The 21,726-nt window shown below is 37.4% G+C and overlaps 2 protein-coding genes across 2 annotated transcripts in view; both read right to left on the reverse strand.

Annotated features, from left to right (window-relative positions):
* LOC134845466 (glycogen debranching enzyme-like) overlaps nucleotides 1-21,726 on the reverse strand; it is a 643,946-nt gene that overhangs the window by 13,113 nt on the left and 609,107 nt on the right. Inside the window, exons 12-16 of the mRNA XM_063862356.1 lie at nucleotides 2,199-2,300; nucleotides 1,601-1,789; nucleotides 1,138-1,303; nucleotides 763-911; nucleotides 460-566 (exon numbers count right to left, since the gene is read on the reverse strand). Coding sequence (XP_063718426.1) covers nucleotides 460-566; nucleotides 763-911; nucleotides 1,138-1,303; nucleotides 1,601-1,789; nucleotides 2,199-2,300 — 713 coding nt within the window. The remainder of the gene's footprint in view (nucleotides 1-459; nucleotides 567-762; nucleotides 912-1,137; nucleotides 1,304-1,600; nucleotides 1,790-2,198; nucleotides 2,301-21,726) is intronic.
* Nucleotides 15,144-20,798, reverse strand: LOC134845468 (uncharacterized). The gene is made up of 4 exons (XM_063862361.1): nucleotides 20,310-20,798; nucleotides 19,467-19,768; nucleotides 18,816-19,190; nucleotides 15,144-15,714 (listed from the first exon to the last, which is right to left on the reverse strand). Exons 1-4 carry the CDS (start codon nucleotides 20,742-20,744, stop codon nucleotides 15,270-15,272), a joined length of 1,557 nt encoding a protein of 518 aa, XP_063718431.1. The 5' UTR covers nucleotides 20,745-20,798; the 3' UTR covers nucleotides 15,144-15,269.

A 21,726-nucleotide genomic window follows, 5' to 3' on the forward strand; every position in this document is an offset into this window, starting at 1 on the left:
AAAGTCCAACCATTCAATTTTACCGGAAAAAAAGTTCTTGCATACATGATGAAAAAAACAAGGTCCGGCTGTGACTCGATCCCTGACCTTGCGGAGCCAACGCGACATCGTTACCTCTAGGCTAAGTGGTAATGAACACTCAATATGCTAAGCTTCAGAAATAAAGCAAGTAAGATGTAAGATTTGCAAGATCAGTTGTTTACAGAAAAAAGTCTTGTTCCCGTTTACAAGACATTTGCTTTCGCAGGTGTAATAAAGATTTCGAAATGAAATTCACATTTTAGGAAAAAGTGAATAAAATCACTTAGCACTAGAATCAATGGTGGTTGGTTTTAAGTTGATTTAGATAGATCTTGAAGCGCATATTTGCTTAGTTTCTCGTTACCGAAATATGGCGAAACAAAAATTCGAAAAAACATTCTGTGCTTTCATGTAGAGATGGTCTGAGAAAAGACGGACCTGAACACAACGACACTGCCTGGCTTGAAGCTCTTGAACTCCACTTTGCACCCCTGCGAAGCGTCACCCTCTTTATCTTTTACTTTCACCATCTCACTCTCACCCACCTGATAAAAACAACAAAACAATTTATTGAAGACCTCTTCAGTCAAGTTTCTTCACTTGGTTTGATAAACTTCAAACATGGAAATAACTTTAAAAAACCTTCTTTGAGATTATGACACTATCCTTTATTATGCAATGAGATAAACTTAGTTTTCCCTTAAGTTGAAAAAACGATAATGATTCAGTGATGGAAATTGCCTGAATGTTGCGCTTCGACAATACTCTCCACTGGTTGAGCCCGTTTATCACTTTGAGATCTCTCGTGAAATTCTTCAAGTTTAGAGTCCCGCTATCCTTCTCACTGGACAACACTGTGCTCGCTTCCAGAATTATCTCCGTTATTTGACCTGAACAAACTAACAGTCTTTCGACAACTTCTGAACGCATTCTGGACACCTCTTTATATCAAAACGCTCATTTCAAATTTTAAAGATTCTTTTACCATTAACACTTTGAAATTGTCAACATTGATACTGTAAATCATTTCAAAATGATATCATTAATAATGTCGGTGATCCGCATAAAATCGTACGACGGCTTTAGACATACCATGGAAATTTTAAACTTCTCTACCTGGTATGTTGAGACAAGTGACTTGGTGGGAGTGTGCCTCTGCAGGCTGTTCAGTGTCAACTGAGGGGTCGAAGGCAGTTCTGATGGCAGCTATCACACTCTCGTGAGTTCTCGAGTTGTGCCTAGTCACTGTGATCACGTCATCAGTCACTTGGTCCACGTACACCTGAAGGAGCAAACCCATTGTTGAGTTCTTGACTGTTCTAGTTCTTGTTTTCACATTATCAATCACCTTGACTAATCATTTAGTTGGAAAAACTCCAGATCAATCTTGAAACGATTATGGAAATTGTATTTTTAAAAACTAAAAAAAAGGTTTCAACTGAAAATTCAAGAAACTAAAGTAGCAAGACCTTTTGGTGTACAACTGAAAGGAATTCGATTGTTTTTATTTTTATAAACAGAACTTCGTTTTAGTATTATATTCATTTTGCCCACAGCGAACAAGAATATGAAAATGAACCTGGTCGAAAGAGGAGGCGGTGTCATTGTCTCCTGAAGAAGACATCATCTGGTGCAGTTCGTTCACAAGTCTCTTACCCCTGATCATTCCACTTCTCATACCCACAGTGGGTGGTACACTCTTGTCCCCTTTTCCACTGACGTCTTCGTTCCACTTTGGGTAGAGTCTCTTTTCGTTCACGATGTCAATCTGGAAAAGAAAGCATCAATTTCACTGAATTTGAAAAGCATAGTTACCACTAATTCGTTTCAGTAACAGTTAACGAGCTAAAAGAATTTTTTGCCATGTTTAAAAATATTTTCATATTTTTCTAAAGCAGTAAGCCTTGCAATTTAGACACTCGATTTACAAGATTCACGCAGAAAACCACCTAGTTCTGGTGTCTAAAAATTACTAAAATCAATTTACAGCAAGAAAAACCGGAAGCTGCTGATCATTTTCGATCCCCTACCTTCGATCTGGAACTTTTAATGTAACATGTTGTCTTTAAAGATGGCTGCAATCGCTCAAAAAAATCCAATGATTAGGGGTCCAAATTAAAACCGACGACCGAAAAAAATTGCCTCCAATAGGCTGCCATTTCAGAAATGGAGCTTACATAGTGTGGCACCATTTCGTCGTAGCCTCTGGAACTGCCAGTGCCATAACCACCCATCGCCACTGCTGCTGCACTAGCCAACAAATCCACCGGATGCCTCTTCTGAACACACAGTCAATCTTTATTAATTAACTCCATTGGAGCTTCACACTTTTTAAAAATTGTTCTCCCCTCACGGTCCAAGAAACAATTGACGGCCAGATTTGTAATTCCTGACTATATCCAGACAACACTCAAGCATGAGGTTGAGAATTTAAACTTTTGTTAAGTTTTTTTTAATCAAATGTTTTGGAAAAAATTGAAAAATCATAAAAACGCCATACCTCCGAAAACAAAAGGATGAGCAGTAAAATTTGGAGGTCACATTTGCAAATTCTGAGTGTAGCCTGAGAGCACCACCCTATAGGGTAACTTTTTTAGCATCATAAAAACGTCATGTCTCGGAAAGTAACACGATTTGAGCAGTAACTACATCACTAAAACTGCTAATTTCCATCAGATGCGTGAATTTTTCAGGACGAGAATTGTAACATCAATCAGATTTTTTTTGGAAAAAATTACTAATTTACTGGAAAAACTTGAAAAAAAAACATACTGAAAATTGTCATAACACGCAAACTAAAAATGAAATACAAGCCAAACTGGCAACCCCATAGAGTATCCTGACAGCACCAAAATACGAAGTTGAAAGTTCCAAAGTTTCAAGTTTTTGTTTACATCAAAAAAACCTGATAGCACCCCAGAATAGTGTTAAAAATTTCAAGTTTTAGTTATTTAAATTAAGTCTTTCGATATTATTTTACAAAAAATGATAAAAGGCATATCTCGAAAACTAAAAGGAATTGGGCAGTCAGATTAGCACAACAATAGTACACTCTGACAAAACCCCACCATAGGGTAGAAAAATTCAAGTTTGTCGGTCTGCTTTAAATAAAAGTTCTTCGAAATAAAAAAATCAAAACACGCCATATCTCCGAAACCAAACCGATTTGAGCAATAATAATTGGATTCCAGATTTGCAACTCCTGAGGTACCAAAAAAACACTTGAATTTTGTCTTTTTGAATACTCATAAAACGCCATATTTCGGAAACCAAAAATTACTGCGCAGTATCATTTGGAGGCCAGATTTGCAACCAAAAAATGACATGGAAGAGAGAATTACCAATTTTGTTAATCTTTTTTAAATCTGTTTTTTTTTTGAAAAAAATGAAAAACCATAAAACGCTATATCTCGGAAACCAAAAGGATTTGGGCAGAATTAATTAGATGCCAGATTTACAACCAATGTGTGTACCCTGAAAATATGACATGGAAAAGAGAATTTCCAATTTTGCTAATCCTTTTTAAATCTAAGTTCTTTTGAAAAAAAGAATAATAAAACGGCATGTCTCGGAAACCAAAAAGTTGTAGGCAGTTGTTTTTGGAGGCCAGATTTCCAACCAATTAGTGTACCCTGAAAAAATGACCAACATGGAAGAGAATTTCCAATTTTGTTAACCCTTTTTAAATCTAAGGTTTTAGAAAATATGAAAAAATCATAAAACACTATGTCTCGGAAACTAAGGTGGTTTGGGCAGTAGTAATTGGAGGCCAGATGTACTCATGGGGTTGAAAATTTCAAGTTTTGTTCAAAAATTTCACGTTGTTCGTTTTTTTTTTTTGAAAAACGTTGGAAAAAAAATTGACAAAATAAAAAAAAGCATCTCGGAAACCAAAAAAAAATTGAACAGTAATATTTGAAGGCCAGATTTGAAACCTGAGTTTACCCTGACAAAGCCCAAGCTTAGGTGTTTGAATTTAATTCTTTCAAAATAAACACAGATATGGAAGCTTTAAAAAATCTGCCAGTTAAAGCATTCATGTTTCAATACATTTGTGGTTTAAATCGAGATAATCGAAAAAAAAATTTCCTTCTCGCAACATATGATTTAGCTTAAACGTGCAAAAAATCTTTTGTTGAACATGCCAAACCAATACGTTGAAAAAGCTTATCAACATAGAGACTTCATAAACGTGTCAAGTGAAACGCCTATTAAGACTTGTATAGATTGACAATAGATACATTGACTATAAAAAACGGTAGATTGCTGTAACTGTAAATTTTGAAATAAAAATTTATGAGAAAAAAACTGAAACAATCGAAAACGTAATGGAAATCTTTATGAAATTCAATCAGTTTTCGATTAAAGGCAGGGGCATCATAATGCACAAAAGAACAATGAAACAAGGATATCTGGTTGCTGTGTAAGTACCACCGAAAATTCCACCCATGTTCATAAAAATGTAAACTTTTCTTCAAATTAGTGTAATTTTTTGTGGGTGCTGTAATTCGAGAACTATACGATCGCGTAAAAAATTAAAGAATTAGACATGATCAACAAGATTTGTCTTGAAAAACAGAAAAATGCCAAACAAGTGCTTAAAAAACATCCACAATTAGATTTCTTTAAAGTAAAATCAAAACTTTTATCCTAAAAGTCTAAAAGCAAAAAAATATTTTCACATAATGAGCGTTACTCGGTCGCATTATTCGCTAAAAATTAGATTTAATATCAAAATTTCCAGCGAATCACGACAACGAGGGCTTTAAAATACATCTCTGGACCCATTGCGATAATTACTTGTGGTATCTGATTGTGCGTGGAGAACACAAAAAAAAGTTAACCACCCGACTACAAAGTTTTTCCCCATTTTCAATGGTTGGAACAATGAACAAATTAAAAAACTGTTGAGCAATAACACTAACAATTTTAAACGAAAACGGTTAAATCGAAAAAAGGAAAACTTTATATTTAATGGAGTTGGATTTTCCTGTTGGTTTTGGGGCGGCATATTTTTATTCTAGACTGAGGCGACATACACCAGTCATAATCATCGCGTCTTCTTTTTACACTTTTTCTCGATACTCAAAATGTTCCGAGGGTTTCTCCGAGAAAACTTCATATCGCGAACTGGTTGAGAATTAGCCCCAATTCTAAAGTAAGTTTGGATTATCGTAAACGTTTTTCTGCACTAATTTAGTCCGGAGATTAGTCGACGTGAATAGTTTCAATAAACTGGTTGAGAATTAGCCCCAATTCTAAAGTAAGTTTGGATTATCGTAAACGTTTTTCTGCACTAATTTGGTCCGGAGATTAGTCGACGTGAATAGTTTCACAATTCTGAAGTGGGTTTGTATTTGTGAGAAAAATTCTTGTTGAAAGTCATCAATTCAAATGAATGGAAGATCCCCTTGTGCAGTTTAGTTCCTTAATTTGAAGATTGATATAATCATGGAAGTTACTATGGAATAATAATAGTTCTCAATTCAGTCTCTTTCTGCTTTATTAATTTTTATTCTTCATTCCTATTATTAATTTTTCCTGACTTCGTGAATTTTGCTTGCGCGTGTTTCAAAACCCATAAAATCCACAGTGATCAAAGTGTAGGTCAACATATTGCTGCAGTCGTGAATTTTCTCAAGAGATTTTGGCACCTGGTTCTGTGATCATTTTTTTTAGTACTAATATAATGCTCAATGAAAAATTCCAGGAACAACTACACGAGAAATTAAGTTGAAACTCATTGATCTATCAAAACACAACGAATAGCCAGATCCTTAGCGGATGATGGATTCTATATGCGCTGCAGAAGCGGAATTGGTTTGATTTGTTTTGACCGAACCTATTTACTCCTTATAGTTTTATCCTAAAATCTTTTAACATCAAATCCGTTTCACACCCATATTACTGTCTTTGGTCACGGTATAAAAGGTCATTTTTTCGGCTTCGTTTCAAGTGAACGTACGAAAAGCAAACAAAATATCGACAAGTTGCAAAATGAAATTGTCGCTATTTTAAGAACAAGTTCAGACAAGAATCCGAAAACGGGCAATCTGGATTAATTAATCGAACCAAAATTTTGTCTCTACAAATCCGACTCCAAAACATGAAATCAAGGAACATGACAAGCACGATCGCGTACTAGCGTTGGTTATTGTCCGGATATAACCAAAAAATCAACATTACAAAACCAATACTTCATTTGCTAATTATGTTGATTATGGACTAGACATGTCATAAAGTGAAAAAAGATATGAAACATTGAATTTGCTCCGAAAACTCGGCAAAAATTGATAGTAGTTTCTGGTAATTTGATCAACTTTTTTATATTACGGTAAAAAAACTGGATGGCTAAAAATACGGCTATATGGTGATTTCTCTGGGATGTAACCACTAACAGAAAGGATTTTAAAAATCTAGTCTTGGTATTCCGTTTGCGACGTCTCACCGACGGTGTAAGGAGACGCCTGTACAAAAAATCATCAAAACAATTAAAACCTTTTGAGACTGACACAGTGGATGTTCTGAGTTTTTTTTTACAAAAATATAAACTGGCTAAAGCCTGAAAGAAAGGAACTGAATGTCAGTTTTACTTCGTATACACTCAACTCACTTTCTTTTCGAGAAAGTATTTCTAGTTGATGCATTCTGAATAGTTGAACAACTGAAAAAAAGATCGAATGCCAAAACTCCATCCTTCGACATCGCTTGCAATTGGAATGATACCGCTTGTTGCAGCAAGTCAAAGATTCCTAAAGGCGGGGTAATCATTGCTTCTAGGTGTGGGACAAGACTCTTAATATAGAGGATTTGGATACTTAATGGATACGAACTGGATACACTTTGAGCCGAAACAAGCAGATATGATCACAGATACCGATCTCAAAAGACACCTTATTCGGGTCCACTCGGAGAAAAGTAACCTAGTCTTCATTGCCGACACGGGTTTCTCAATTTCTTTCGTAAATGAAAAAAAAAACAGCTAATCTTCTAGTATCCTCGGCGAAATCGGCAAGAAGAATCAAAATGGAAGATGACGACGAAGCTAATCGCATGGTTTGCTACAATGAATACCAAATCCCTTCACTTGGCCGATTAATCGCCCCTATAAAATCCGGAGGATGGACGATTTATACAGCTTCTTTCATAGTGGTGGACGACAGACGAGCGAACATCCTGGGGCACAATCTCCTTCTACAAATCGGAAAACAACTAGGCCAGAAAAAACCAGGTGGTAACTTAACACTTCATGTTGACAACATTAAAAGTTCGGACACACAAGTTGCGATATGGGTCAGAACCACGTACCCTGGACTTTGCACACGAATAGGGCGCTTGAAAAACCATGTGGTTCATACTAATTTTTTCAAAGAATTCAAAGCGCTGCAACAACGCGGGAGACGCATTCCCATCTATATCCAAGAAAAAGTGGGAAACGAAATTCGATCGTTAATTGACCAGGGTCATATAGTCCGCATTGAGAAATGCAGTGATCAACAATTCATAAGCCCTATTGTGATAACGGTGAGAAAAAGACCTGTCAAAAAAATTAGCTATGGATTCGAAACAAATAAATCGATCCATAAAAACAAAAACAAAATGCCGAATATCGATGTTTTGTTAGATAAATTAGCACAGTCGACTTAAGAAGGAACATATCAACCGGGGACGATATTTTTTCCACAATAGATCTACGCTACGCGTATAGTCAACTCCCACGATGAAAAAACACGTAAGCAGTGTGACTTCAGCATATTTGGTGGTAGAGCAACGGGAACTTACCAGTTCCAAACAGGTTTCTACGGGCTCACCGATATGCCCGCGGAGTTTCAGAAAGCTAAGGATCTTACACTCAATAAAGAAAAAGACAAGTTCGCATTTTTGGATGATATTGATCATTTCGCACGGTACGAAAGAACAACACATTGAAAAACTAACAGAAGTTCTAGATAAATTAGACACCGAAAACATGGCCATCTCAGTAGACAAATGAAAAATTGGATGCAAGGAAGTGGAGTGGCTTGGATTTGTAATCAACGAATACGGCACAACTCCTATGCAAAAGAAAACAGACGCAATTGTTAACCTGCAACATCCAAAAACTTTCAAACAACTGAAAAGTTTTATGGGGTCTATTCATCACTTAAATAAGTTTATCCCAAACCTGGCTCAATTATGTACCCCCTTACGACCTCTACTGTCTGCAACCAACAAATTTAATTTTGTATGGAACGAAGACAGTGCAAAGGCATTCAAAAACATCTTAGACGCGGTTTAAAACATTAAAGAAAACAGACATTTTGTAAGCAACAGAGAAACACGCATTATTTGCGACGCTAGCCGTGACGGAAGAGGCGCGGCACTTGAACAAGAAACACCAGACGGTTGGGCAACCATTGCGTATGCATCGCATTTCTTAAAGTCGTGTGAACAAATACTCGGTCAACGAACTAGAGCTTTTGGCTGCAGTATGGGTTATTGAACATTTTTAAGTATTGCCTATATGGTAGACGCTTCAGTCTAATAACTGATCACCAAACCTTAGTAAGTGCCCTACAAAGTAATAGAGGTAATAAAACCTATCAGATCAGGCTAACTAAATGGACCGACAGACTCATCACGTGCGATTTTGATAAACATCATCTGTCAGGCAGTAAAATGGGCCTAATTGATTACATTTCACGACACCCGGTCGGTAAATCACAACCTCTGGCATACTGGGACGCAAAATTTGGGGTCGCACTTATCGATGATTTCTTTAAACGCTTGGAATTTCAAGACAGCAGCAACAAAAATATATTCTTGAACGAAAATCCAATCGAATATCTAGGCACTTAAGTGCTCAACCTGAACGGAAATTTTACAGCTTCAATTTCGGTTCACACGCAAATTGCATTCACTGTTCCTAATCAATTATTTCAATTCAGTCGTTTTGCAGATACAAATCACTCAAAAAATTTCAAATTCAAATACTTTAAATCGCGCGTCAACCATGAGCAGACAATTATAACAAGGCATGGCCTTACCTCCATTCAAACGGATCGTTCGCAAATACCACAGTGGCAATCAAACCCAGCTTACTTTCCCCCTATCAATTTCGCATCGTTTAATGACTTCCCCACTAAAACACAACCGCCGCCCAAATTGACAGTTAGTGAAGTCAGACACCAAGTTATCCCGTCAGCAGAAAGCTACACATTCCGGAGAGTGGAGAATGAGAAAGTCTACGCAATTCGCCAAACCCTAGGAGGCGGAAAAACGCATGACACAGAATGCCAAACATCTAACAAAGATGAGGAGGACACCCCATTGTTCCGAAAAAATATGCGGAAAGTGATGGACATCGAACTCCTCGCGGCGTCCACAAAAAGGGATCGAAACCTATCACCACTAATGAACATGGTGAAGCAGCATAGGTGAGACAATATCAAAGAATGCTACTGTCCCTATTTCTCCAATGTACGACACCACCTTTCTGTCAGGGACAACATTCTCTTATACGATGATAAGGTTGTCATCCCAAAACAACTGAGAGCCACACTAATGGACGCATTGCACTTAACTCGCTGGGTACAAGGAGGAACGTTAGAGGCAGCGAAACATGTGTGGTACCCGAACTTGCACCGAGACAACGTGTAAACCGCGCGAAATTGCAAGAATTGCCGCGATAAGGGTAAGAATCTTCAAGTAATCTCTGGTAAAAAATATTATACAACACTCGATGCAGTAGTTGAACCTAACAAAGAAATTTAGTTGGATTTCGCGGAGCCACTACTTGACGAAAACAACAAAGTTTACATCTTGGTGGGCGTCGATTTTTTGTCGCGTTTCTCATACGCGAAGGTAGTAACGAATAACAAAGTGGATACAATCATGCACTTTCTGCAAAACCATATTGTCAACCACATAGTAACGTAATATTCGATGTGATCAATCCCAAGGTTTTCGAGCCATTAAGTTTCTCATATATTGCAAAAGTAATAACATCAAAGTAATATTTGCACCAATGTAGACCACAGGGTATGGTCGAAAGGCTCATTCGAACCTTAAAATCACGATTAGCAATAAAGAAAATTGATAAAACAAATAAACTATACAAACTTGCGTCAGATGTGGCCAAACTGATTAAAACACTGCGTATAACACCAAACGCAACTACAAAAATTGCACCTTTTGATGCTCATTTCGGCAGAAAGGCTAACACATCATTGAGTTATCTTAGCACGTCACCAAAATTATCTTATCTTTCATGGGAGAACACTAAGCTATCATGTTTAAATTTCTATCGAAACCAGCACTGACACCAGAGGCTATGTGGAATCGGGATGCAAATAGCGCGGACGAGCTTGACCTGGCTTACAAAGATCAAACAGTTAAACCAATGGACCCACAGTACGTGCCAGAACCCATCTTCAATCCAGTACCTGCTGTGGACAACATGGCTACACATACCCAGGTAAGCACATCGGACACTATCAAATAAGGAAAACGTGCAAGAAACCAACAAGATGCCGCAAAAAAAAAAACGAATACGATCGCGCCTGGCAGCAGTGATGAGGAATTCGACCGACTACTATTCGAAAAGTTCCTAATAGGTGCGCATCTACCGCTCTGAAATAAACCATGCGATCTCATAGGACTCTAAAAGTCATTTCTAACTGAAAAAACGATTCAGAAAATTTGAAAACACGTAAACTGTTAAGACCACTGACCAACCAAGAAAATCAAAACCTCAAAAGAGCACCGCTGATCTTTCTAAAAGGCCGTTTCAAAGGTCCAGCACACACAATCAATCCCAAATCGGGACTTCGACTGGAACATGTCGCTAGAAAAACAGCAACCATTGCAAGGAAAATCAAAAATCCAGGGAGATTCGGGGCACAATTCAAAATTAGAAAATGGCTCAATACTAAATTACTCTCCACACACTGCGTGGATAAAGGAGGACGGCAAACAACCTCGAGTAATTAGGCACGATGGACTTGCTTTCATACCGGACGGACCCAAGGGTCTATGGCAAGTGTGGGCCAGCGGCCTTGAAAGATTTTGTGACGTATAAACACTTACCGAGGTCCAAACCACACGTTTCAGGGATAAAGTCCACAGAGCAACACACCACAAAGGATAGCACATTTACAAGCCCCAAGCGGTCACCCCCGAAAACAGTCCAGGTCATTCAGCAAACACTGAACAGGAGGGCGTTAGGACCAAAGAAACTGTTCAACCCTTCACAAGTAGAGCCAAAACAACCATACGAGCAACATAAATTTCAAGATATAATACGCCGCACCGCCAACCGAAAACGAAATCACAAGGAAAAATGAGCCCCAAAAAGAAATCCAAGGTCGACTTATCACAAATACAATTCGAGTGCGACAACTCGATTTCGCTATCGTCGGATACGGATCTCGACCACAAACAATTCGCCATCACTGACCATACCCGCCGCTAAAAGAATCGACATTAAGGCCACACCAGAACACAAATCACCGGAGATCCGACGCTCAACTAGACCGAGAAAAGGAACGCTTACAACAAAATTTGGAAACGCAATTCCAATTGGTCAAATTTCGGATAGCAATGAACCACCAATAGTAATAGCAGTTATCCAAGAAGCAACAGCAACAGTAAGCAAACAATCAATGCGGTCGAATATACTCCTGTAAATACAATCCCTTTACCACAGTTTTCGTCAGAGGATATCATGTGTACTGAATTCCACATGGACACGGCAACTCCCGAAAACACCAGAGAAACAAATGAAAGCAACACCTCGCCGCTCAGAACTACCAGCTCTCGTTACAATCTCGATAAACCCAAAACCACTGAGGAGTCTTTCAGCAAAAATTTCCAGGAAGCTATGAGTTTCCTACAATCCTACAACTAGCCAAACAACACTCGAGCAAAAGCTAACCACAGGATACAACAAACACGAAATACGAGAAAGAGACGCAGAAGCAAAACACCAAGAACACCGACAAACAGGACACGGAAGAAAATTGATACACTCAATTAATCAAAAAGATGGGAATGTTATCCGTACGGTTAATTATAGTAAAATATCCATTAATGATGATATAGATTAAGTGCTAGAATTACCAGTTGGTAACGCATACATATTATAGACTTAACTTACATTGATTAACATATAGCGGTCTGATGATTAAAAAAGTATCTAATTATACGTAATGACATATGTACTAGTTCTTATGAGGCACTGTCTCTCAAATGATTCGAGGTCAGTGTCAGCCAGACTTAAACATAGAGTTGAATTTAAGTTGTTATCTTTCTTGTCTCATTTCTTATCGTGCATTTACGCTTCACTAGAACATCGTTTATACCTCACCTAACGGATGAGGGTATAACGCCACTGAAAAAAAGATCGAATGCCAAAACTCCATCCTTCGACATCGCTTGTTTTTGGAGCGATACCGCTTGTTGACTCCTAAAGGCGGGGTAATCATGGCTTCTAGGTGTGGGACAAGACTCTTAATATAGGTTCTGACGAGATTGCGACATTTATCCTACTTTTTTTTGGATCAATCGAACGCACGTCACAAATTAGACGAATATCGTACACCATTGGCCAGCACTTTCAATTTCTTTTCAAAAGAAAGGGCGGGAAGCAATTTCAATGCGATTAGGTTCGCGATGAGAGAAAGAAGCAACCAATGATTGGGCTTCAGGAAACTCGTCAGAAAGAGCATTCAAGGCAGCTTGTTCAAAGTCAAGATAAATTTTCTCTAGATTGATGTTCGCGGCTAGTTTTTTTCAAAAAAGTTGATAATAATCGACCGTAAGTTTGCACTAGCACGCTACAACACTTACATGAACTGCATGATCTTGACTTAAAAAAGGCTCACTTGAAGTTGCTGTAAACTAATCAAAAATTGAAACTTTCTAAAGCTGAGATCATGTCCGAACTTTTCATGCTCGCCCTCTCAACTTTCAGATTCAACGAAACTCTGATATACTGACCGAAAATCAAACTAGCGCCCAGATGGATAGGGACAATTCACTTTTTTTTCGTTCCTTCGTTTTTGTTGCGCAGTTTTAGTCAGATATGCGTTTGTTGGAAGAGCAAATTGAGTTGAAATTTGTGTGCTGGGCTGAACTTCGGTAGCTTGTGGTGCAACTTTCGATGAAATCTTTCACAGGTTGGAAATCTTGTCTGGCTTCAATGCCGACTGCAGAGACTTCCTGGTCATGGCCGCTAAGTTGCACGGCGACTTCGTCGTTCTCAGAAATAGAATGCGTCTCAGCCGAAATTAAGTAAATCGAAAAAGTTTTAGCCGAATGAACGAAATCGTTCAATCAATCAATGACCCTTAATGAGAATTTCGACCTCCATCGGTACTATTCAATGCCATTATTATTATTATTGTAACAAATAATAAACTGCTAGTAACTTCCTTTCTTCTAAGCTCAGTAGTCTAACACAGATACTTTGGTTGCCTTGATATACTTAGATTTACCTCAAAAAAATTCAATAAGCTCGATGCAACTTCAAGCGGCACCAGATACTACGAAGATGTAGAGCACAATTAGGATTTACTGCACATCTCCCCCCTATGATATCTGCTTAATTCTCCCCCCAATGTATCAATACAGTAAATTATCACAGAGCTTTATATTGCGAATTCCTATTTTGCAGCATTTTCACTGGTCAAATATTCGACTGTTTGCGTCTTATGCACTAAACGTCCCAAAATCAAATTTTCTACACCGTAAGCTGAAAATTATGCGATCAAATTTGATTGCTTAATTTTAGCAAATCAAATTCAAGTTAAAAATTCAAGTTATTCCGATCAACATTTCAAGCAGATAAAATTATTAGCCGAAATTTCCGAAAAGATGAAACTTTGCCCAGACAAAAAAAAACTTTAAAAAATGGCTTGACAAAACAAAAATTTTTTTGTATCATTTCGGCTAATAATTTTATCTTCTTGAAATGGCAATTATTTCATTTGAAATGGCAGAAAATGTCGATGGAGCTTGTTGGCTAATTAGCCAATCAAATTCAACCACATTAATTTCAGTTCAAGAGATCTAAAAATAATAATTTTGGGCCGTTTAGTGCATAAGACCCGACTGCTTTAATCTACTTAACAATCCCTCCCCCCCCCGCGCTTTTTTTCTTACAGGGGGGATTGTTAAGTAGATAAAAACAGTCGAATGTTTGACCAGTCAGAATGCTGAAAAAAAAGAATGCTGCAAATACCATTACTCACACTGCCTCACAAGGAGCTCAGACTCAGAGCATCATCGCCTAACTATTTGGAGTAATGTGTTGCATACAATACAGTCATTTAGTGTTCGTTTGAGACCAGCTAACGCTTACACGCCACGTGGAATTGAACGCTTCTAAAATTTTACTCATGAAATCATTATTAAATTAGAATTTAAATACACTTATCACAGTATTTACAGAATCAGAACTGACAAAGCAATCAGTTCATTAAAGATAAGACACGTAAAAAGTATAAGAGTAAACGAAAACAATAATTCATCCGCTACATGAAAAGTGATCCAATATCGTCGAATAGTTAAGCATTACCTTGAAACCAATTTTTCAAACAAGTCATAATTGGATCAAAAATCTGATTAGCATAATTCTAAGACAAAATGTTCTACAATATTTTCAACTAAGAGGTTCAATCTTCTGTTTAATAAATCAATAACATAGCCAACTAACAGTTGGAAAAGAGTAATGAACGCCAGGAAACTGAAAAAGCTGACTTGTTTTCAAGAGCCTTCAACTTTTAATTTCAAAGAAAAAAAGATGGCCTTAAAGCTTTTTGAATTTGTAGCACAATTTATGAAGGACACTTTTTTGTTGAAATTAACCCAATTTGAGAAAACTGGATCAATACGCAAAACTTTTATTTCACTGGGATATCTGATAATTAATTTCCATTTTCGAAGTCGATCACCTGTGTCCTTTACAATTTTCCTGTTTGATAGTGGAGTTTGCCTTCCTTTCAACAATAGAAATGTACTGAACTTAAAAAGAAATCACAAGTCAAACCGCGAAAAATCAAAATTGAGCGTGAACAAATTAAGACTTTCCTAAAAAAACAAAAAATCAGCAAGACCTGTATAAGAGTCTCCACTACGTTCATTAATCTTAATAAAATTGACAGGACCAATCAAACTCACTTGACTTTGGCAACTATCGGAGATTCAAAAATAGCTAATCTCTAAAGCATTTTTCTATTTGTAAAAAAGATGGATATTATTTGTCGTTTTCATACAATAGACACACTCGTGTCACCACTGGAGCTAGAACCCCTGTACGCATGCGTGGAAGCATTTTTCCATTCTCTGAAGAACAGTAACTTCCGTAATTTCTTTTTGAGAGAAATGCCGCTCATTTCTTGTCTCAAAACAACAATACTCGGCGATCTTGCGTTTAACTCGGAGGGTAACCGGGTACCTTTGACCATTCCAGTTACATGTTGCTTCACTTCTCTATTGTTGAATACAAAGAGAATAGTGTTAAGAGCGGGATAGAGGAACAAGTAATACCCCTCACACCATGTCAGCCAATTTTCTCCAACAAATCCGTAATGTGAAGTGTTAGATAGCTTCGAATTAGAAATAAGTATGGCGCACAATTGCGTTGCAGTATGAACAATTGAAAGGGAGAGACTGAACAAGATCCCTCTGTATTTCTGCATGCTTTTCCACCATCTGAAACAACCGAACTTCAATTATAAAATGAATAGAAACCCTTATAGCCGAGACTTAAAAATGAATAAAAAAGTTTTCAAGTCCCACTTTCTCTCAAATACACACGTACAGGGGCGGATTCAACCCCCTGCCGACCCAAAGGGTCCCCCTTTGGTACTTTTAAGAAATCCAGTTTTGGCCGACCAACCTTAAAATCTTTCTAAAAGCGCCTTTGGCGCCAATATATACTAATTTTGAGGGGCGGCGCGCCCAAAAAAAGGCAATTTTTCGGTCAAAATTTTCCAAAAAGTGTCTAGAAACGCCTTTTTGGCCTATTTTTTCAAAATTTTGCCTGCGGCGCAGAAAATTTGGCCAAACTAGGGACAAAACAGTGCTTCGGGAGAGCTCGAGAAATCAATTTGGTCGACCTAAACAAAAAATGGTCGACAAAATTTTCGAAATTTTTTTGAAAATCCGCTCCCCTCGAGAAAATCCTAGATCCGCCCCTGCAAACGTATAACAAAAAATATTTCTTTTCATCAAATGATGCAAATGCCACTAAGCCAATATAGTATAGACCGAGACTTATAAAGCCGAAAGAAAAGGAAAAATTGAAATTTTAATAGATCGAGTTGGTAAAATTTAATCAACATTAATAGCAAAGGCTATTTTCCAGTTTCTCGCCCTTCTCTTAAGACTACAGAATAAAGTTCTTGGATAATTATTCATACGGCAATTTGCATGAAAAAATAGAGTAACAATGAGTAACAACTGATACGTTTAATTACAGTTTAGAACATCAAAAGCATTTTGTAACAGAAATTTGTAAAACGAGTTTCTGCAAAAATGTAAGACGGAATGGTGCGAGAAGAGCCAAAGCAAATTTTGATACAATAGCGAAGCTGTAACATCGCAAAAAATGAAGAAAAAAACATTAATAAAATCAGCTGTTCCGGAGTCGAACCCCCTTTCTGTAGATCGAGAGTCACGCGATCTATTACCTGGGGCATGGGCTCTTGTCAATCAGGAAACACTAGCCACCAAAAAATAGATACCAAGATATACTGCTATACCAAGAAAGCCAGATATAACGTTATTGCTGCAAAAAGTCCACCAAATAAATGAGCGCTTTTATTTCCGGCTTGCATCCAGAAAAAAAAGTGGAGTTTGTAATGACACAACGCTCAACTTGCGTAAAAACATATCGGTTGCAGTATTTCGCGTCCTGCGAACCGAAAAAAGTCTCGTACCCAGATGCAACAACTTACAATCGCAAGTGCAATTAAGCAGTTTTTCCCAAAAACTTTCAAGAGTAAAATTTTATAGGAAAATTCAGTTACCACCAAGAAAAATCCTGAAGAAGACTATTTCCTGGTGATTTAACACGAACTATAAAAATTTCTTCACTTCATACATTCAAATTTTAAGCACAGAGGCAAATCGAAGCTTCGTATTACTTGCGATACAACGCAACCGCAGCCTTGCAAGCTAGCGAACAGAAAATTATCCGGAAATCGAACAAATCGAGTTATTTTATTTTTTGGGAATAAGAAATACTAGCGTGTGACGGAACTCCATTTACAGGCTTGGTAATATCCAATTTTGTTGTTTTTATTCAAGTTTTTCCAACTCAATTTTTGAAAAACCATTTTGAAGTTTTTAAATCTAAGTTCTTTGCGAAACTTAAAACTTTAGTTCCGATTCTCAAAATTTGAAGTTCCCAACGCTTTAATTGAACACTGTTAGAGTACTCTTAGGAGTTGCAAATCTTGCGTCCAAATGCGACCGTTCAATTGCTTTTAGTTTTTGAAATATGACGTTTTTTAATTAAGTTTTTTCAACCCAAATTTTGAAAATCCATTTCAAAGTTTTCAAATCTAAGTTCTTTGCGAAACTTAATTAAAAACTAAAGGCAATTGAACAAACGAATTTGGACGCAAGATTTGCAACTCCTAAGAGTACTCTTACAGTACCCAATTACAGCGTTGGGAATTTCAAATTTTGAGAAACGGAACTAAAGTTTTCAAATTTTTTTTTGAAAAAAACATTAAAAACGTCAAATCTCAAAAACTAACATGTTTTGAACAGTCTAATTTAACGCAAGATTTGCAACTCCTTTATACAGTACCCAATTACAGCGTTGGGAATTTAAAATTTTGAGAACGTAACTTAGTTTTCTTATTTTTTTTTGAAAAGCCACAAAAAACGTCATATCTCGAAAACTACGAAGATTTGCGCAGCCATATTTGGAGGCAAAATTCGCAATTTCTGGTAGTACCCTGAAAAAGCCTCAAGATAGATATAAAGCACTTCAAAAAATTTGAAGTTGACATCCCTAAGTTCTTTGAACAATTTAAAAAAAGACAACACAAACGTCACTCTAAAACTTGAAGAAATTGTGCAGTCGCATTTGGACGCAAGATTCGCATGTCTTGAGAGTACTCGGACAGCAACCAACTATAGGGTTCGGAATTTCGACTTTTAACACCAAAATTTTTTGGCATTCATGATTGGAGGCCAACTTCGCAACCCTTGTGGGAACCCTGACAGCAATCCACTATTGAGCTGCTTTTTTCAAACTCGGTGAAATAAACACTGAATTCAATCTGGTAAATCGAATAAAAACTCTTCAATGCAATATACGATATGGCTTAAAAGTGAAAACTCTTTCGCTAAACATGCAAAAAATAGTACTTGAAAAAAGTTTAAACGTGGCGAGATAGTTAAGCACGCATTTAAGACAAAGGCGAAGCTTCGCTTCGCAAATACTACCGAGAACAAGACTAAAAGCAGCTCTATAAAGATCAAAATGAAAAGTAGAAATATGCCTCGAATTAGTAAAATCCGGCTACGTCTCGGATTCAAACCTACGACCTACTGCGACCTAGAGATTATAAATCTCACACTAACCACGGACGCTTTATTTATGACAAATGGTAGTCCCAAATAAAGCAGAGAACAGATGCTAAGCAATTTCCAATGGTACAGAGAAATTTCCATATGAACAATTTTATTTGCGAGTTAGGTTAGAAAAAAAAGAAGGTTCGTACTAATACTCGGTAGCTCGCTATTGATTAATTTGAACTAAATAAATAACACCCTTTATTGCTTTCAATTCTGACCTTTTAGCCTTTTCATGAACACTCAACTCCTGCTGTCTATGCAAGGGACAATTGATCTGATGGCTTTCGTGCTTCGTTCCCATTACACTCTGGTAGCGACCGGTCGTCTTCCGATTCGCTTCTATCCCGGCGCTGTTCGGCATTATAGTCGTGTTCAATCTAATCACTAAATGATGCTTGCGCGCCACGAGAGCTTGCAGGATATAGCATGTGCACATTACGAAGTTCGGCACTAGAAGATAAAGTAGAGACGGTGCTGTCGGCACTGATTTGGCGGGAAATTGCACGAAGAATGAGCGTCTCCTGCCGCCTAGTTGAGGTGTCGGTGGCTCTACTTTGGTACAATGTTTCTTTGCACGCAACAGAATACTCGCCCTGCAAAAATCGATAAAATAGGGCGGACTGTTCTTTGCTTCCCTTAACAGTTCCACGGGCATCAAAAATAATATCGGACTTATATTCAAGAACGGTTCGATATACAAAATTTTTGGCTCTGCCATTATAGTCTACTAAAAGCCTCCCATAATTAAAAAACCTACTGTGGTGACGCTATATATTTTTTTGTTTCTAGGCTAGGAAGGGGGAGGCTTCAATGGGAATAGAATATTTTTCTGGCAATAAGTAAAAAATGCATATTTGATTTTTCCTTACACAATATATGAAGGTTGAATGGCTGCCACCAAGACACACGCGAATAAAGTGAAAGTCAGTTTTAATCGAGGCCTCGACAGACAATGGTAGAGATAGTGAAAAGGAAACACGAGTGACAGTGTCCTCCGAATGGCCATACAAGCGAGCCATAACTGCTGCAGGTGCAGAAAAAGCATTCCAGAGAAGGCCATTGCGAGGAGATAGGAGGGTGTGTGGATAAGGAAGGGTACAAAGTATTCGTGTAAGAAGTTGGAAACGACAATTGGCAATAAAATGACATTGACGAATATGAAGTCGACAGCCTAAAACAACTCGAACTGCTGTGAAACAATCACCAGTCCGTACGTTCTAAGAACATGCTTAGAAGGAACTTTTATAGGTGAAAAAAAAAACATTAATTCAAGACAGCAAATAAAGCATTGTAATTTAAGGAGCTGAAACAGATTGAGTGTTTACAAAAAAAACTAATCTAACTGTATACAGACAATTCAAATCGGTCTATCAAGTATCAGCTGCGATTTGGTTCTTTTTTTTAAAAGGAGGCCGATTTATATGAAGAACGGTTCGAAAGCAGAAAGGGTCTAAGTGCAGAACGATATTTATAATACACTCTCGCTGATACGTGTGGCCTGCTTGACAGTCCCGACACTCGAAGTGTTTATGAAAAAAGTAAGCCATCGGCACTGACCCTACCGCGATTTTTCATTACCTAAATTGCCATTCTGGTACTTTGGTCTTAGCATTATGCTCTTACCCTATTCTAATCAAGGCTCCGCCTCCCTTTGTGAACAACTTTGAAAAAAATGTAATTTGAAATAAGTTGGCATTTTGAAAAGTACTTACTTTCAATGTGACTATCTCGAATCTCCTTTCGATTCCAGAGCTGAACTTCAGTTTTCGCAGCAGCAACACGCCACTCCACCACACACAACTGCCAATCACCACAGAAAACAGCAGCAGCGAAAAAATAAACTGCAGATCCAGAAAACTACCCAGATAAGAGCCCATCGCACCTTTGGGATTTCTGCTGGTAACTCCATTATAAACATTTTTAACGGGAAACAAATACACAATGTAATCATCGAAAGAGCATTCTTCACTTAAATGAGTGGCTTCCAAAACTTCATAACTGTTTACCGAAGTCAGGTTTACACTGGGCGATAAAGAAGACGCGGATGAGTTAAGTTCAAAAAAGGTTGAACTATTAAAAGAGACGGAAAATCCCGTTGAATTCACATTCGTGGAAGTGCTGCTGCTCATTGCACCAATTGATTTCATTGTACTCTGCTATTATCCTTTTCAAGTTATTCTGGTGGCGAAACGTGTCTGATATTTTGAGCAAGGTCAAACGCATTTCATTTTCACACGAAAACTGCGTTGTTATCGATTTGTTTCATTTAATTCAAGGTTGACACCCAATCAGAAAATCAATGAAGAAACCATCGTTCTCTTCTGATGAGAGTAACGAAATTAATTTGATGAGAGGATAAATGGTTAATGCGAATTCTTTTTCTTCGATTTGATTGATAAATTAATACACTAACAACAGTAAAATGATAAGAGCTCGATTTTTAAATATTTTATAATTAGCAAACCATTGTTTTCAAATAGAGGATTACATTTTTTACTTCACACTTTCAGGCTTTGCGTTCTCAGTGATAAGATATCGAGATTTTCTGCTCAAAAAAAACAATTAACAAACATTATTATTTATAAAAAAAGATATATATAAATATAAAAACGAATCCATTGAATGACTTTATAGCTAACGGGGCATACGATGCTAGGATTCAATTTTGAACACAGTGAAAACAAACTTAAAAGAACTTTGATGAAGCAAACTACCTCAACCTTAGACGAAGTTGCCAATTAAAAAGGATCAAATAATTAGCTTTTAAAGCAACTTGTTCAGTGTGACGTCAGGTTTGTCGGCAACTATAACTAACATTGGTATAATAACTTTTACAAATATTAGTATAACTGACTTAGTGGGTAGTCATAACTCGGTCTGTTAATGGAGTCAACTTAATGCAATCTTTTCAGCGCCCACTTCCCAATAAGGCGTGATATAATTAATCCAAACAGACATGCAACTGTTTGCTAGTTTGATAAGTGAGCAGAGCATTATCAAACATGGCCTATTTGATTGGTAATTGTGACCAGATTGGAGTATACACAGCACAGGTTTACAGTCTCGTTACAGTCTCCTTTATCTCACTTATCATTTTGAACCAGTTTGAAGCGTTTCTTTTTAACGGAA

This window comes from Symsagittifera roscoffensis, chromosome 5 (genome assembly GCF_963678635.1).
Source record: "Symsagittifera roscoffensis chromosome 5, txSymRosc1.1, whole genome shotgun sequence".
In the NCBI taxonomy this organism is placed as follows: Eukaryota; Metazoa; Xenacoelomorpha; order Acoela; family Convolutidae; genus Symsagittifera; species Symsagittifera roscoffensis.

What these genes read in the sequence shown, in the direction of transcription:
- LOC134845468 (XM_063862361.1), bottom strand. Translation starts at nt 20,744, where the DNA reads ATGAAATCAATTGGTGCAATGAGCAGCAGCACTTCCACGAATGTGAAT. An exon ending in ATTCAACCTTCATATATTGT is followed by an intron (nt 19,191 to 19,466) that starts GTAAGGAAAAAT and finishes CGATTTTTGCAG; the next exon opens with GGCGAGTATTCTGTTGCGTG. An exon ending in GTTCATGAAAAGGCTAAAAG is followed by an intron (nt 15,715 to 18,815) that starts GTCAGAATTGAA and finishes CGGTTGTTTCAG; the next exon opens with ATGGTGGAAAAGCATGCAGA.